This window comes from Solea senegalensis, linkage group LG4 (assembly GCF_019176455.1).
Source record: "Solea senegalensis isolate Sse05_10M linkage group LG4, IFAPA_SoseM_1, whole genome shotgun sequence".
NCBI lineage: Eukaryota > Metazoa > Chordata > Actinopteri > Pleuronectiformes > Soleidae > Solea > Solea senegalensis.
Window position 1 is genome coordinate 1,182,378 of NC_058024.1, and position 16,337 is coordinate 1,198,714.

Sequence of the window (16,337 nt, forward strand, 5' to 3'; positions counted from 1 at the left end):
ACTCTGCGTATAAAAGACACAAAAGTCCAGCGTCCTTATGTTTAGATTTTCTTCTGCACTGTTTCTGTACTTTCAATATTATTATGTTTGATTATTTTCAGAGCAGCGGTTCTCTTCCACTACTCTGTTTTTCAAATATGTTTCTTTTGCTTTAGTTTTATGACTCAAACATTTTCTAATGTCTGAAATTAAAGTTCCTAATTTCATCCACAACTTTGAATGAGCTCCTTAAATTCAGAGATATTAAAGCACAGCATCAAAAGGTCAAAGGTCATGTGACTTAATAACATTTGAAGTAGATGTGGAAAAGAAACTTTATTAAAGAACATTTTCATACATGAGTGAAATAAATGTTAGTTTTATGATCTTTGTTATAAGTTTCACACGTTTATTATTCAGTTAAAGGATATTATACGTTCAATTCAATCTATATATCAAAGAGGGTCAGAGGTCGGAGAGAGGCCTCTCCCTGCAGCAGCAGGTCCACGGCTGCCTCCACATCCACTACCACATGACTCGGTTCCACCAGATCTGGCTCCAGGACAAGGTCTCTGTGACCATGGAACACAGTCTCTGACACAAGGCTGATCCTGTCGCTCAGCAGCGGAGAGCGAGGGTTAAAGACACCTGTGCACACCTGAGGATAGTGAGACAGGCACATAATAGACACCTGAGGACAGTGAGACAGGCACATGATAGACACCTGAGGACAGTGAGACAGGCACATGTGAGACACCTGAGGACAGTGAGACAGGCACATGATAGACATCTGAAGACAGTGAGACAGGCACATGTGAGACACCTAAGGACAGTGAGACAGGCACATGAGAGACACCTGAGGACAGTGAGACAGGCACATGAGAGACAGACACCTGAGGACAGTGAGACAGGTGCATGTGAGACACCTGAGGACAGTGAGACAGACACATGTGAGACAGAAACCTGAGGACAGTGAGACAGGCACATGAGAGACACCAGAGGACAGTGAGAAGAGCACATGAGCGACATGATACACCTGAGGAGACTGAGACAGTCACATGACAAACAGACACATGAGAAACAGTCACATGACAAACAGACACATGAGAGACAGTGACATGACAGACAGACACATGAGAAACATGAGAGACAGACACATGACAGACACATGAGAGATAGACACATGAAACACATGAGAGACAGTCACATGAGAGACAGACACATGAGAGACAGTCACATGAGAGACAGTCACATGATAGACACATGAGAGACAGACACATCACTGACAGGACAGTGTCAAAGATGGAGGACAGTTGTTTTATTACAGTCTAAATTTTACGTAGTGTTGCTTTAAAGATACCAGTACACACCAGTATGGATCGACACTGAGCAGCCGTCGACGTCAGCTCCTCCTCCGGCTGAGCGACGGTCACCTGACTGCCCGTTCCCTGGGCAACCAACCTGGTGGTGACGGTGTCAGCACGCTGCTGAGCCAAGTGACGGTTGTACAGGTTAGCACCGTAGACGTCTGTCATCAGGTTATCACTGCACCACAGGGACATGTTTGGTTACTTTGGTTACACACAGGTGGGTTAATGACAGTGTTGCCATGGTTACACACAGGTGGGTTCATGTTTACCCAATGGCATAGATGGTTGTGATGGTGCGGTTGTGGTTCTGCTGACGCAGCAGGTGTTCTGCGTACTGGTACGTGAGCAGACTGGGTTTTCCCAGCAGCGCCTGGTACTGCAGCTCACGACCCGTCAGCTTCCTGTAGACGGACTCCAGACATAGCAAGAACATCCCGTGACCAAACCTACAACAACACCACACAGTCAACTTCAACACAGAATCAGTTCTGTTAACAGACAAATGTGTCGTGGTGTGGTTTACCGTGGAGACGGGGCCTCGGCCATCCACATCAGGTCCATGTTACAGGCGAGAACCGGCAGCTGAGTCGACGGCTGAGTGTCGTACTCACAACCAGGACTCCCATTGGTCAAGAGCACGTCAATCAACAGCTGCAGGTTGGTCTCCCATCTGATTGGCTCCCCGAACAGTATGATTGCTATGGCAACGCCAAAGTCGTCAACAAAACGCAGGCAACCCAAAACAGTAGTTTTTGTTGTGTAGTTTAGATGTGGTTGTGTTAGGATCCTCTTGGCCATGAATATGCTGGTCAAGTCAGCTGAAGTCGAGTGCAGAGGTCCGCTCACAAAGTCTGGAGTCCGCCAGCCCCCCATCAGACCCCTTATAGATGACCTGACCGTTAAGTTACAACAATGTCAGTGCCAGGGTGCCGCTGGATCCTTCAGGGCTAGAAGCTCAACACTTGGTCTTGGATGTGTTTCAAGCCTGCAAAATCCAGGTCCCTAGTGATCAAGAGAGTGAAAGTGACTGACAGAAGCAGAAGTTCTGCTTCTCTCTGGACAGCACCCAGATTCCATCGGTCACGAGAAACCCATCAAGAGCCTCAGCAAGACCTTTGATTGCACCCTGAAGGATGCTGCATCCATTGAGGCATGGCTGACAGCAGTGGACGAGTCGGGTCTGCCTGGTAAATTCAAGGCTTGGATTTACCAGCACGGTGTTCTCCCCAGGATTCTGTGGCCCCTGCTTGTGTACAAGTTCCCAATAACAGCAGTAGAGGGCTTCGAGAGGAGGATCAGTCATCACCTCTGTAGATGACTTGGCCTGCCGCGAAGCCTGAGCAGCATTGCTCTGTAGGGGCAGAACAACAGGCTGAAGCTCCCCATTAGCACCCTGAATGAGGAGTTTATGGTTACCTGTGCAAGAGAGGTGCTGCAGTACAGGGAATCCAGTGACCCGAAAGTCTCCCAGGCTATGTGATGAGGATATGCTCTAGCATATCCTGCCCAAAAGCCCTGGGAGAAGGACGCTACACTTGGCACCACGACCAGGTGCTGAAGGTGATAGCAAAAACCTTCACCACTCTTCACCAGCATCACCCAGAACAAGCCTCTCCGACCAGCAAGCTTTTGTCAGAGTAGGTGGGAAGCCTAAACCCCAGCCAAGGGGGGCAGTGGGACCCCTTGGAACCGCACCAGATTGGCAGATGAAGGCCGACCAGGGGAAGCAGCTCAGATTCCCAAAACACATTGTCGAAACCACCCTGAGACCAGACATAGTTCTGTTCTCAGATTCACTAAAACAGGTGGTCCTAATGGAGCTGACAGTTCCCTGGGACGAGCGCATGGACTAGACTAACGAGAGAAAGTGTGCCAAGTAGCCGACTTAGTGGAGGAGTGCCGCAGACGGCTGTGACGTGTGTATGTGTCAATAAAGGTGGGCTGTAGAGGCTTTGCAGCCTGCTTGGCATCACAGGTGCACGCCAGAGAAAGGCCATCAAATCCACCACAGAGGCAGCTGAGAAGGCCTCTAGATGGCTGTGGATCAAGAGGGGCGATCTGTGGGTCCACACGTTTGGCCTTGATCACCCAAGGGTCGCCTGGGTGAGGGTGTATGATGTTGAAAGACCCGAAACACCCAATGACCCCAGGTTCCACAACTGCTGTTGTGTAGTTTAGAGGTTGTTGTGTAGTTAAGAGGTTGTTGTGTAGTTCAGAGGATGTTGTGTAGTTTAGTGGTTGTGTAGTTTAGAGGTTGTTGTGTAGTTTAGTGGTTGTTGTGTAGTTCAGAGGATGTTGTGTAGTTTAGTGGTTGTTGTAGTTTAGAGGTGGTTGTGTGTTTAGTGGTTGTGAAGTTTAGGGTTGTTGTGTAGTTTAGAGGTGGTTGTGTAGTTTAGTGGTTGTGAAGTTTAGAGGTTGTTGTGTAGTTTAGCGGTTGTTGTATAGTTAAGATGTTGTTGTGTAGTTAAGATGTTGTTGTGTAGTTTAGTGGTTGTGTTAGTGGTTGTTGTGTAGTTTAGATGTGTAGTTTGGTGGTTGTTGTGTAGTTTAGTGGTTGTTGTGTAGGGTTAGAGATTGTTGTGTAGTTAAGTGGTTGTTGTGTAGTTTAGAGGTTGTTCTGCAGTTTAGTGGTTGTTGTGTAGTTTAGTGGCTGTTGTTTAGTTTAGTGGTTATTGTGTAGTTTAGAGGTTGTTCTGTAGTTTAGAGGTTGTTGTGTAGTTTAGTGGTTGTTATGTAGTTAGTGGCTGTTGTGTAGTTTAGTGGTTATTGTGTAGTTTAGAGGTTATTCTGTAGTTTAGTAGTTGTTGTGTAGTTTAGTGGCTGTTGTGTAGTTTAGAGGTTGTTGTGTAGTTTAGTGGTTGTTGTGTAGTTAAGAGGTTAATGTGTAGTTTAGAGGTTGCTGTGTAGTTTAGAGGTTGTTGTGTAGTTAAGAGGTTGCTGTGTAGTTTAGAGGTTGTTGTGTAATTTAGTGGTTGTTGTATAGTTTAGAGGTTGTTGTGTAGTTAAGAGGTTGCTGTGTAGTTTAGAGGATGTTGTGTAGTTAAGAGGTTGCTGTGTAGTTTAGAGGTTGTTAGGTTGTTGTGTAGTTTAGTGGTTGTTGTGAAGTTTTTGTGTAGTTTAGTGGTTGTTGTGTAGTTTAGTGGTTGTTGTGTAGGGTTAGAGATGGTTGTGTAGAGTTAGAGATTGTTGTATAGTTTAGAGGTTGTTTTGTAGTTTAGAGGTTGTTGTGAAGTTTAGAGGTTGTTGTGAAGTTTAGAGGTTGTTGTGTAGTTTAGTGGTTGTTGGGTAGTTTAGAGGTTGTGTAGTTTAGAGGTTGTGTAGTTACCTTGTATTTTTGGAAGCGTTTGCAGAGTCGACTGAAACAGAACAAACAGGTGAATCAAACACTGACGTCGTCACAATTTAAAAAAAAAACAAACACCATCAACCACGTCACTGACGTCTGCAGCTAACAACTAAAGACTGCAGCTAACAGCAGCTAAGAGCTAAAGACTGCAGCTAACGATACTAAATGAGAGCAGTGCTCACAGGAAGTGTTGGCCTCCTATTATGATCCACCATGTCCAGCAGGGGGCGATGTTCTCTGAGCTGCTCAATGGTCACCACCTTTTTAAAACCTAAACTGATGTGTGTGAGTGGTTAAGAATAATATGAAAACATGAACAGTGATGGAATCAACATGAATGAATGAATGAATGAATTAAATAATGAAAGAAAGAAATAATTAATGAATGAAAGAAGGAATACATGAATGAATGAAAGAAATAATGAATGAATGACATAATGAATTAATGAATGAAAGAAATAATGAATGTATTAATTAATTATTTAATTCATTCATTATTATTTAATTAAATAATGAATGAATGAATGAATTACCTGAATAATGAAAGAAATAATGAATGAAGAAATGAATGAATTAATTAATTAATCAATAAAATAATGAACGAATGAAATAGATAATGAACGAATGAATTAAATAATGAATGAATTAATTAAATACTTAATTAATGATGTGTGTTTTAAAGGATACGTGTTAGCGATGTCCACCACTGGACCTTGTCCCGACACAAGGACGCATTTATCATGAAACGTCTTCAGCATTTGCAAAGGACTGTGGGAAAGAACCACCTGCTCTGGGGCGATCTACAATGAGAGAGAGAGGTCACATGTCAGGGTCCGTCCAATCAAAACAAATGTGTCCTCCACCTGTCCTACCTGGACATCAAGCAGGTGAGACAGCTGCTGGGCTTTTTGGTGTCTCTGACAACTTCCTGCGTTGGTGACAAAGACGACAGGAAACAGGAAGTTGTTGTTTGGGTCCAGAAGCTTCCGTAGCGCTCGCTGAGCGGCGGGAATGACCGAGCGTCCACGAAGCAGGACGCCGTCCACATCAAAGAGGATGCCGGTCTGCTGAGACAAAAGATAAATCTGACTAATGAGTAACTAATGAGAGGAAAGTAATCTGATTACACATACAACAACAAAGAAACAACACACAAACACACAACACATAAAGAAACAACACGCACACACACAGACACATAAAGAAACAACACACACAGAAGCAACACACAACAAAAAAGAAACAACACACACAGAAGTTATAAGTTAGTTATAAGACACACAAAGAAACAACACACACACACACACTGACCTGTGAGGTTGACATGTGTCGAAGTGTCTTGTGTAAAATTCCTCGAAAAAACATGACGACAGTCGCTAACACACTTTCTCTCTCTTTTACACACACACTCTCTCTCTTACACACACGCTCTCTCTCTCTCTTTCACACACACTCTCTCTCTTACACACACACTCTATCTCTTACACACACAGTTAGTGTTTCTGCTGTTCATTTATACAGACACAGCTGTGACATCATCGAGGGGAGGAGCTACAGCAGTGCCATATTTCTCACTGTGTATAATAACAAGCTGAGTGGGCGTGGTCTGGTGACATGGTCCGTCCACCTGTCCTTCTGTGTGTCCATCTGTCCTCCTGTGTCTTATAACTGTGAACAGTCTACTTTCATTTGATCTGGAGAAGAAATAAAACACACAGACACACACACTCTGTCAGACACACACAAACACACACACAGATGAGTTGTGGCTGACTTGAGTTTCCTGTCACATGATGACATCATCACATGCAGCATTCAGTTGTTAATCAGCTGAACACATGACACGACAGCAGCTGACACCAATCAACCAATCAGCTGTGTGTGTGTGTGAGAGAGAGAGAGAGAGACAGAGAGAGAGCGTGTGCAGGGACTGTGTGTGTGTATGTGTGGAGTGAGCATCAAGAGAGAGAGAGCAAGTGTGTGTGTGTGAGAGAGGAGAGCTGCAGGTGTGTGTGTGTGTGAGAGAGAGAGAGAGAGAGAGAGAGAAGTGTGAGAGAGAGAGAGCGCGTGTGTGAGAGAGAGAGAGAGCTGTGTGAGAGAGAGAGAGCTGGTGTGAGAGAGAGAGAGAGAGAGAGAGAGCAGAGAGAGAGCATGTGTGTGAGAGAGAGAGAGAGAGAGGCAGTGTGTGAGAGAGAGAGCGTGTGTGGGAGAGAGAGAGAGGGACTGTGTGTGTGTAGTGAGAGAGAGAGAGAGCGTGTGTAGAGAGAGAGCCTGTGTGTGTGTGTGTGTGTGAGAGAGAGAGAAGAGAGAGAGAGAGAGTGTGAGAGAGAGAGGCAGGAGAGAGAGAGAGCATGTGTGTGTGAGAGAGAGAGAGAGAGAGAGCATGAGAGAAAGAGTGTGTGTGTGTGAGAGAGAGAGAGCGGGTGTGAGAGAGAGAGAGAGAGAGCATGTGTGTGAGAGAGAGAGATGTGAGAGAGAGGGTGTGTGTGAGAGAGAGAGTGTGTGGTGAGAGAGAGAGAGTGTGTGTGAGAGAGAAGAGTGTGTGTGGGAGAGAGAGAGAGAGGTGTGTGTGAGAGAGAGAGAGAGAGAGAGAGAGATGTGTGTGAGAGAGAGAGAGAGAGAGCAAGAGAGTGAAAGAGGCGTGTGTGGGAGAGAGAAAAGAGAGAGAGCAGGTGTGTGAGAGAGAGCAGAGAGAGAGCAAGAGAGGAGGAGTGAGAGAGAGCAGTGTGTGGTGAGAGAGAGAGAGAGGAGAGCAGTGTGTGTGAGAGAGAGAGAGAGAGAGTGTGTGTGTGTGAGAGATGTGTGTGAGAGAGAAAAGAGGTGTGGAGAGAGAGCGCGAGAGAGAGTGTGTGTGAGGAGAGAGAGCGTGGTGTGTGAGAAGAGAGAGTGTGAGAGGAGAGAGTGTGTGAGAGAGTGTGGGAGAGAGATGTGTGGGGAGAGAGAGAGTGTGTGTGTGTGAGAGAGAGTGTGTGAGAGCAGGTGTGTGAGAGAGAGAAAGTGTGGTGGAGAGAGAGAGCTGCAGGCAGAGAGAGAGAGTGTGAGAGCAGTGTGTGTGAGAGAGAGTGTGTGTGTGTGTGAGAGAGAGAGAAGAGAGAGAGAGAGAGAGAGCTGTGAGAGGCTGCAGAGAGAGAGAGTGAGAGAGAGAGAGGTGGTGAGGAGAGAGAGAGCTGCAGGTGTGGTGTGAGAGAGAGAGAGTGAGAGAGGTGTGTGAGAGAGAGAGAGCTGCAGGAGAAAGAGAGAGAGCTGCAGGTGTGTGTGAGAGAGAGAGATGTGTGAGAGAGAAGCGAGAGATGAGAGAGAGAGAGAGCTGTGAGAGAGAGCACGCAGGAGAGAGAGCAGAGAGTGTGTGAGAGAAAGAGTGTGTGTGAGAGAGGAGGTGTGTGTGAGAGAGAGAGAGAGCATGTGTGAGAGAGAGAGAGAGAGAGTGTGTGTGAGAGAGAGAGAGCTGCAGGTGAGAGAGAGAGAGAGAGAGAGAGGCAGTGTGAGAGAGAGAGAGCTGTGTGGGAGAGAGAGAGAGAGCTGTGTGAGAGAGAGAGAGCCGAGGAGAGTGTGTGTGGGAGAGAGAAAGAGAGCGGTGTGAGAGAGTGTGAGAGAGAGAGAGAGCATGTGTGAGAGAGAGATCATGTGAGAGAGAGCGTGAGAGAGAGATGAGAGAGAACGCAAGAGAGAGAGAGAGAGAGAGAGAGTGTGGAGAGAGAGTGTGTGTGTGTGAGAGAGAGAGCATGTGTGTGTGTGAGAGAGAGAGCCAGGTGAGAAAGCTGCAGGTGTGAGAGAGAGAGAGAGTGGGAGAGAGAGCTGCAGAGAGAGAGAGAGAGAGAGAGCAGTGTGAGAGAGAGAGAGAGTGAGAGAGAGAAGCGTGAGAGAGAGAGAGAAGAGAAGAGAGAGTGAGAGAGAGAGAGCACGCAGTGTGAGAGAGAGAGCGTGTGTGTGTGTGTATGTTACATTACATTACATTACATTACATGTCATTTAGCAGACGCTTTTATCCAAAGCGACTTACAATAAGTGCATTTAAACATTTGGGTACAAATAAGAGCTAGAAGTAAGTAAGAGCTTCAAGTAAACCAAACTATGAAGTGCTAGTCATAAGTGCGATGTATAAGTGTTTTGATCATGTCCTGGATGTTGGTTGGACCAGATCTGTTTGTAGCATGGAACGCAAGCACTAGAGTCTTGAAGCGGATGCGAGCAGCTACAGGAAGCCAGTGAAGGGAGCGGAGGAGCGGTGTAGTGTGGGAGAACTTTAGTAAGTTGAAGACCAGTCGAGCTGCTGCATTCTGGATGAGTTGCAGAGGTCGTATGGCACACGCAGGGAGACCAGCCAGGAGGGTCCTGCAGTAGTCCAAGCATGAGATGACAAGAGGCTGGACCAGGACCTGTGCCGCCTTCTGGGTTAGAAGAGGCTGTATCCTTCTGATGTTGTGCAACATGTATCTGCAAGAACGAGCTGTTGCAGAAATGTTGGCAGTGAGGGAGAGATGGTCATCAAGTGTCACACCCAGGTTTCTTGTGGTATGAGAAGGAGTTACCACAGAGTTGATGGTTAGGTCTGTGGTGGGAGAGCCCTTTCTGGGAGAAAAAGAAACTCAGTCTTGTCGAGATTGAGTTTCAGGTGATGGTCAGACATCCACTGAGAGATGTCGGTCAGACAAGCGGAGATCCGTTCTGCTACATGTGTGTCGGAGCTGGGAAGAGAGAGAATGAGTTGTGTAGTTGTGTAGCTGTGATAGGAAAAACCATGAGAGAGAATAACAGAACCAAGAGAGTTGGTGTATAGAGAGAATAGGAACGGGCCCAAGACAGAACTCTGAGGGACCCCAGTAGCTAGAGGACAGGGTTCCAACACAGATCCTCTCCAGGTTACTCTGTATGTTCGGTTTTGAAGATAGGACGAGAGTAGGGTAAGCACAGAGCCTGAGACACCTAGTTCTTGAAGGGAGGAAGTAAGGATCTGGTGGTTAACGCTGCAGAAAGGTCCAAGAGGATGAGCACAGAGGAGAGAGAGGCAGCCCTGGCAGTGTGGAGTTGCTCAGTGACAGCAAGAAGTGCAGTTTCGGTCGAGTGAACCTGCTTTAAAACCAGACTGAAGGGGATCAAGAAGGTTGTTCTGGTGAAGGTAGGATGAGAGTTGATTAAAGATAGCACGCTCTAGAGTTTTGGAGAGAAAAGGAAGAAGAGAGACAGGTCTGTAGTTATTTACTTCAGACGGGTCAAGGGTTTTTTTTAAGGAGGGGGGTCACTCTAGCCTCTTTAAGAGAGTCCGGAAAGCAACCAGATGATAGAGATGTGTTAATGAGGTGGGTGAGGAAAGGAAGAAGATCAGGAGCAATTGACTGAAGAAGGTGAGAGGGGATAGGGTCAAGGGGGCAGGAGGTGGGGCGGGCAGAGGTTATTAGGGAAAGAACTTGATCCTGAGATAGAGGGGAGAAAGAGGATAGAGAAGGAGCTGAATGTGTGGTTGGTAGAGTGGTGAGATCAGGAGGTGGGGTCAAGGAGGTTAGAGAAGATCGAGAAAAGTTTTTGGGGTTAGAGAAAAAGGATTGAATTTTAGTCTGATAGAAAGATTGTTTGGCTGCAGAGATCGAGGCAGTGAAGGTGGAGAGGAGAGAGTGATAGGAAAGCAGGTCGTCAGGGTGTTTTGATTTCCTCCATTTTCTTTCTGCTGCCCGTATCGTGGCTCTCTCAGCACGCACTGAGTCCGACAACCACGGGGCTGGGGAGGAATTATGAACCCGTCGTGATGTAAGAGGACAGAGAGAGTCAAGAGAGGAGGACAGAGTGGAGAGGAAGGTGTCTGTGGTAGAGTTGGGATGCATGAGGGAGAAGGAGCCAGCTGAAGGAAGTGCTGATAGAACAGTTGAGGAGAGAGATGAGGGAGAGAGAGAGCGAATGTTACGACGGACACGTGCAATATCTGATGAGATGAGATCATCAGATTGGGAGAGTGGGAGAGAGTAGGAAATGAAGAAATGATCAGAGACATGAAGTGGAGTGAGAGAGTGTGTGTGTGAGCTGAAGGACTGAGGTCAAGACTGGGACTGAGATTCAGCACTGAGACTGAAGTCAGGACTGAGATTCAGGACTGAAGTCAGGACTGAGGTCCTGACTTCGTCGGCCATGTGTCTGCCTGTGGTCACTTATCCTGTATCGGGTCAGGGTCTTCCTCAGTCTGGGCTCTTTAACTGTGGTCAGATATTCTGCTAATGTGTATTTACGGTTTAACGGAGATTCAGGACTGAAGTCAGGACTGAGATTCAGGACTGAGGTCAGGGAACCCGGTTTGTATGTTCAGAATCATGACATCACTTGAGGTTCAGTTAGAAACTTTATTCCACAAAACTGAGTCTGTTTACAAACAATCTGTAGAAAAACAAACTGAGATATTTACATCAACACTGACAGACAGACAGGTGGGTCAGAGACCCAGCAGGGTTCTGGCTTCTTGACTCTGAGCCTGAAGAGTCTCACTAGCGTAACGTTGTAACAATTCCATCTTCTTCCTCCTGACCAGAGCCTCCTCCACCTGAGAGACAGACAGGTGAGAGAGAGAGAGATCAGAGAGAGAGACAGACAGACAGACTCAAACTGTGTGTGTGTGTGTGTGTGTCTCTCACCTCTTTCTGGGAGGGAACAGGTACGTGTGAGATGAAGGTGACGCCGCCCTCCTCTTCCTCTAGCCCCTCCCCCATCTCCTCGTCATCGGCCTACACACAGAAACAAAACACACTCACATGAGGAGGCGGAGTCAGGTGTCACCTGTCTACAGAGCTCCACCCACTGCAGGTATCAACATGAGGTCTCAGATTGGGATCATCATCAGTACACTGAGGCTCAGTGCTGCCCTCCAGTGTGGAGGTGTGTATGACAGTGTGCGATCATGTGATTCACCTCTTCAGTATGAACAGAGTAGATGTTTTCCTCGTCCTCGTCCTCCTGATGTTTGTCTCCACAAAGACGAGACTCTCTCTCAGTTCTCCACTTCTGCACCGCGTCTACCACAGCTGCACACAGTTATGTGTATGTGTATATATATATATATATGTTATACACACACACACACACACACACAGTTACATATATGTTATAGACATACAGTTATATATACATGTTATACACACACACAGTTATATATATGTTATATACACACAGTTATATGTAAATACTGTCGCCACCAGGATTTAACTAAGCAAATAGGTAAGGGGTTGCTGCAGTTGGTCAGGTCTAGGTTCAGCATCGTTATGTGCCCAAAGAATGAGGTCAGCTGACTACCTGAATATAATGAATGACCAGATTATTCCATCAATGCATTTGTTTCTTCCCTGATGACATGGGCATATTCCAAGATGACAATGCCAGGATTCATCAGGCTCAAATTGTGAAAGAGTGGTTCAGGGAGCATGAGACATCATTTTCACACATGGATTGGCCACCATTGGAGTCCAGACCTTAACCCCATTGAGAATCTTTGGGATGTGCTGGAGAAGGCTTTGCTCAGTGGCCCGACTCTCCCATCATCAATACAAGATCTTGGTGAAAAATGAATGCAGCACTGGACGGAAATAATTCTTGTGACATTGCAGTAGCTTATGGAAACAATGCCACAGTGAATGAGTGAGTAATCAAAGCTAAAGGCGCTCCAACCATGTGACCCTTTTTGTTTTTTTAGGTGGGACTTTTTTTTGGGCCAGGCAGTATATATGTTACACACACACACACACACACACACACACACACCTTGTTTCTCGTACTGCGTCTCCAAGGGAACTAAGACTCCGTCATCTTCGTCTCTGTATCCGTAATACTCTGCGTCCACTTCCTTCATCAGCTCCGCCCTTGTCTTCCTCGGTGCGGGAGCAGCTGTGAATCACATGACCGTGAGGACCAATCAGGTGTGTGTGTGTGTGTGTGTGTGTTGGGAACGGAGAGATTACGTACGCTCTTTTTCAAACAGCTCTCGGACGCCGGGTAAATCTCTGGCTGCACCAAAGTATTTATATCCTCTGTTTCCTGGGACTTCCTTCCCCTCGTGATCCAACATCCTGGGACCAAAGCGCTGAGACACAAACCATCATTATTATCTTTATTGATTATCACCTGCTGATCAGGTCCATCAGCAACTGATCGCTGTGAAGTTTTACCACATAGTCGGGTCCTCCAAGCTCTTTGATTCGAACTTCCCAGTGACCCTTTTCTCTGAGGAGCTTATTGATCTCATCGTTCAGGTCCCGAATCTTGAACTCACCCAGACCAGCTGTGAGACAGACAGGTGTGTCAGAGACAGACAGACCAGACAGACAGACAGACAGACAGACAGACAGAACTCACCGTTCTGAATCTGAGCCACTTTCTTAGAGATTTCACTGATGATCTGAAACAAAGAAACAGAAAGTGTTAGTTTTCCGATACTTTACGTTCCTGGTTTTATGCAGAAGAAACATGTTTATTATGAAACAGAAAGACACACAGTCTACATCACAGACCACAGTGTACATCACAGACCACAGTCTACGCCACAGACCACAGTCTATGTCACAGACCAGAGTTTATATCAGTCTATTCACTTGCAGCTGCAAAGCTCTGGAACGCTCTGCCGCCACATGTTAGGCTGTCCCCCACACTGCCCGTTTTTAAATCAAACCTCAAAATGCACTTTTATTCCTTGGCTTTTGCTCAGCATAAGAGTTGCCATTTGAACCCATCTTTCCTTTCCTATTGGTCTTAAAGGGGACATATTATACCCTATTTCCCGCTGGCGATCAGCAGTGGCGATCAGCGGTGCTGTCCCTATGCCCCTAACTGATTTTCACAGAGTGTAGCACCGCTGCCCAGAGAGTGCAGCACCGCTGATCGTCAGCGGCGAGCTGCATAAACAGCTGCTGTATGTGACTGTATCAGACTGAGTCTGTGCTCCAGTCATGGAGGATGTACTGAACAAATATTTTTAATTAGGACGTGTCAGAATGGTCAGTTATGAGCTCTGTGTGATCTTTTCTTAACAATGTGTGTGTTTGTACGTTGGTGAAATACGTCCCCTGGCGCAGTCTGATGTGAAGTGGTGCGAACACACAAACACACGTTTGCTGACTTTATCCGGCACATTAGCTTCAAATATAAAATCCTCTGTAAAACACTGTGCTCCACTGTGCAGCCACCAACAGCACACTTGTCCTCCGCGTTGACATAATACCGCTCTTCCTCCCTCGCCCGTCATAAGCGCAGGGAATTCAACATCGCGTGTTTTATCGCCTATACTTACACTAAGGGGGACCACGAAAACATGACTGAGTATTCTTTTTCCACACTTTGGCGACTGGTAGGGCCTCCAGAGTCCCAAATATAAGTATTGAAATGGTTAAAAAGTTGATTTTGCATAATATGTCCCCTTTAATGCTTTTCATTATTTTAATGTCCTGTTGGTTTTAAGTTGGTCTTAGTGTTTTCTTGTCTAACTGTACAGCACTTCAGTCAACTTTGTTTTTAAATGTGCTTTACAAATACATTGGATTGTGTACTAGATTGTGTAGTTGTAGTACATTGTGTAGTACATTGTGTAGTTGTAGTACAGTGTGTAGCAGTTGTAGTACAGTGTGTAGCAGTTGTAGTACAGTGTGTAGTAGTTGTAGTACAGTGTGTAGTAGTTGTAACAGTGTTTTATATTTGTAACAGTGTGTAGTACTTGTAGCACCACAGTGTTTAGTAGTTGTAACAGTGTGTAGTACTTGTAGCACAGTGTGTAGTAGTTGTAACAGTGTGTAGTACTTGTAATACAGTGTGAAGTACTTGTAGTACAGCATGTAGTACTTGTAGGGTACCTGTCGTCTCCATTTCTCAGCTTTTGGAAGTTCACTGCATTCTGACGCCAGGAAAGGTCTTCTCTCCTACAGAGAGACAGACAGGTCAGAGACAGAGACAGACAGGTCAGCAAGACAGAGTATTTTCTTCTTACCTTGACTTTTCCTTCCTCCAGCTGAGCTTGTCTGAACCGAGCCAGAGCTGTCCTGAAAAAAAACACAACACTGATGTCACCGTTGTACAAACAAGTGTGTGAGTGTACATATGTGTGAGTGAGTGTATGTGTCTGTGTAAATGTGTGTGATTGTGTCTGTGCGTATGTGTCTGTGCATGTGGTTGTGTATGTGTGCGTATGCATAGTTACATGGCTTTCTCAGCATTTCTCGCCTGTAAAAAAAAAAAAAAAAGACAGACAAATTAAACATACAGAGAAAAACAACTGAAAGTTTCCAAAAGCAGAGAAATATTCATAGCGTTACATGAATGTCACTGACGAACATGAAGGTCACTGACCAAAGCAATCACTGATGAACGTCACTGACGAACATGAACGTCAGTGACGTTCATCAGTGATGGCATTTGTAAGTGACGTTCATGAACGCCACTCACGGACGTCACTTAGGACAATGAACGTCACTGATGAACGTTACTAACGAATGTGAACGTCACTGACAAACACCATCACTGATGAATGTTACTGACGAATGTGAACGTCCCTGATGAATGTGAATGTCACTGATGAACACCACTTATGGACGTCACTTACAAACATGAACCTCACTGACGAACATGAACGTCCCTGATGAACGTGAACGTCACTTACGACCGTGAACGTCACTTACGAACATGAACCTCACTGACGAACGTCACTGACGAACGTGAACGTCACTGACGAACGTGAACGTCACTGACGAACGCCACTGATGGACGTCACTTACGAACATGAACGTCACTGACGAACGTTACTGACAAACATGACCGTCACTGACGAACGCCATCACTGATGAACGTCACTGACGAACGCCACTTACGAACATGAACCTCACTGACGAACGTTACTGACAAACATGAATGTCACTGACGAACGTTACTGACAAACATGAACGTCACTGACGAACGCCATCACTGATGAACGTCACTGACGAACGTGAACATCACTGACGAACATGTCAGTCAAATTAACAAACAGGTCAGCAGACTAACAAAATGGTTAACAGGCGCTAACAAACAGGTTAAGAGACTAACAAACGGGTTAACACGGTAACAAACAGACTAACAAACAGGTTAACAGGCGCTAACTAACAGGTTAACAGCCGCTAACCAACAGGTTAACACAGTAACAGACTAACAAACAGGTTAACAGACTAACAAACACGCTAACAAATAGGTTAAGAGACGAACAAACCGGTTAACACGGTAACGGACTAAAAAACAGGTTAAAGGACTAACACACATTCTAACAAACAGATTAGCAGACTAACAAAACGGTTAACACGCTAACAAGCAGGTTAACAGACTAACAAAAGGGTTAGCAGACTAACAAAGAGGCTAACGAGCTAATAGCAGGCTAACAAACGGGTAACGGTGCTAAAAAGCTAACAATCTAACAGTAAATACAAATTCTTGTTTATCTTTACCATCTTCGCTGACTTTTACGTTTCTATCAACAAACTTCACGTTCACGAGCTGCAAGCGACCACTTAAACCGGAAGTGCACCACCGTCCTCTTCTGTTTCCGGTGAAGTGTACTTCCGGTGCTGCGTCCGCTGACTAAAAAAAAGAATATTAACATTTCTTTAATTCGTATATTTCGTATATGTATTTATATAACATGGACACTATATATATAC

General features: G+C 45.8%; 2 protein-coding genes across 3 annotated transcripts; both read right to left on the reverse strand.

The window, feature by feature from the left end:
• Window positions 1-300: 300 nt before the first annotated feature.
• LOC122767741 (haloacid dehalogenase-like hydrolase domain-containing 5) lies at window positions 301-6,122 on the reverse strand. 2 transcript variants are annotated; one of them, XM_044023201.1, is made up of 9 exons: window positions 6,007-6,122; window positions 5,568-5,759; window positions 5,383-5,495; window positions 4,878-4,971; window positions 4,675-4,705; window positions 1,873-2,047; window positions 1,619-1,795; window positions 1,350-1,524; window positions 301-637 (listed from the first exon to the last, which is right to left on the reverse strand). In XM_044023201.1, the coding sequence occupies exons 1-9, from the start codon at window positions 6,058-6,060 to the stop codon at window positions 428-430; spliced, it is 1,221 nt and encodes a 406-aa protein (XP_043879136.1). In that variant the 5' UTR covers window positions 6,061-6,122; the 3' UTR covers window positions 301-427. The 2 variants fall into 2 exon arrangements, with proteins under 2 accessions (XP_043879136.1, XP_043879135.1); XM_044023200.1 differs by having other exon boundaries at window positions 5,568-5,762.
• A 4,885-nt stretch (window positions 6,123-11,007) lies between these two features.
• On the reverse strand, window positions 11,008-16,220 carry isy1 (ISY1 splicing factor homolog). Its single transcript, XM_044023159.1, has 11 exons — window positions 16,125-16,220; window positions 14,852-14,874; window positions 14,642-14,693; window positions 14,508-14,573; window positions 13,021-13,063; window positions 12,834-12,946; window positions 12,631-12,748; window positions 12,430-12,552; window positions 11,584-11,696; window positions 11,310-11,399; window positions 11,008-11,218 (listed from the first exon to the last, which is right to left on the reverse strand). Exons 1-11 carry the CDS (start codon window positions 16,125-16,127, stop codon window positions 11,111-11,113), a joined length of 852 nt encoding a protein of 283 aa, XP_043879094.1. The 5' UTR covers window positions 16,128-16,220; the 3' UTR covers window positions 11,008-11,110.
• Between the last annotated feature and the right edge of the window lie 117 nt (window positions 16,221-16,337).

Bases quoted from the DNA above. Each gene is read 5' to 3' on its own strand.
- LOC122767741 (XM_044023200.1), bottom strand. From the start codon at position 6,060: ATGTTTTTTCGAGGAATTTTACACAAGACACTTCGACACATGTCAACC. The intron at 5,763-6,006 runs GTCAGTGTGTGT...CTTTTGTCTCAG, and splicing joins GACACATGTCAACCTCACAG to CAGACCGGCATCCTCTTTGA. The intron at 5,496-5,567 runs GTAGGACAGGTG...CTCTCATTGTAG, and splicing joins CTCACCTGCTTGATGTCCAG to ATCGCCCCAGAGCAGGTGGT.
- isy1 (XM_044023159.1), bottom strand. The intron at 11,400-11,583 runs GTGAATCACATG...TTCTGTGTGTAG, and splicing joins ACTCTGTTCATACTGAAGAG to GCCGATGACGAGGAGATGGG. The intron at 11,219-11,309 runs GTGAGAGACACA...TCTGTCTCTCAG, and splicing joins CTGTTCCCTCCCAGAAAGAG to GTGGAGGAGGCTCTGGTCAG.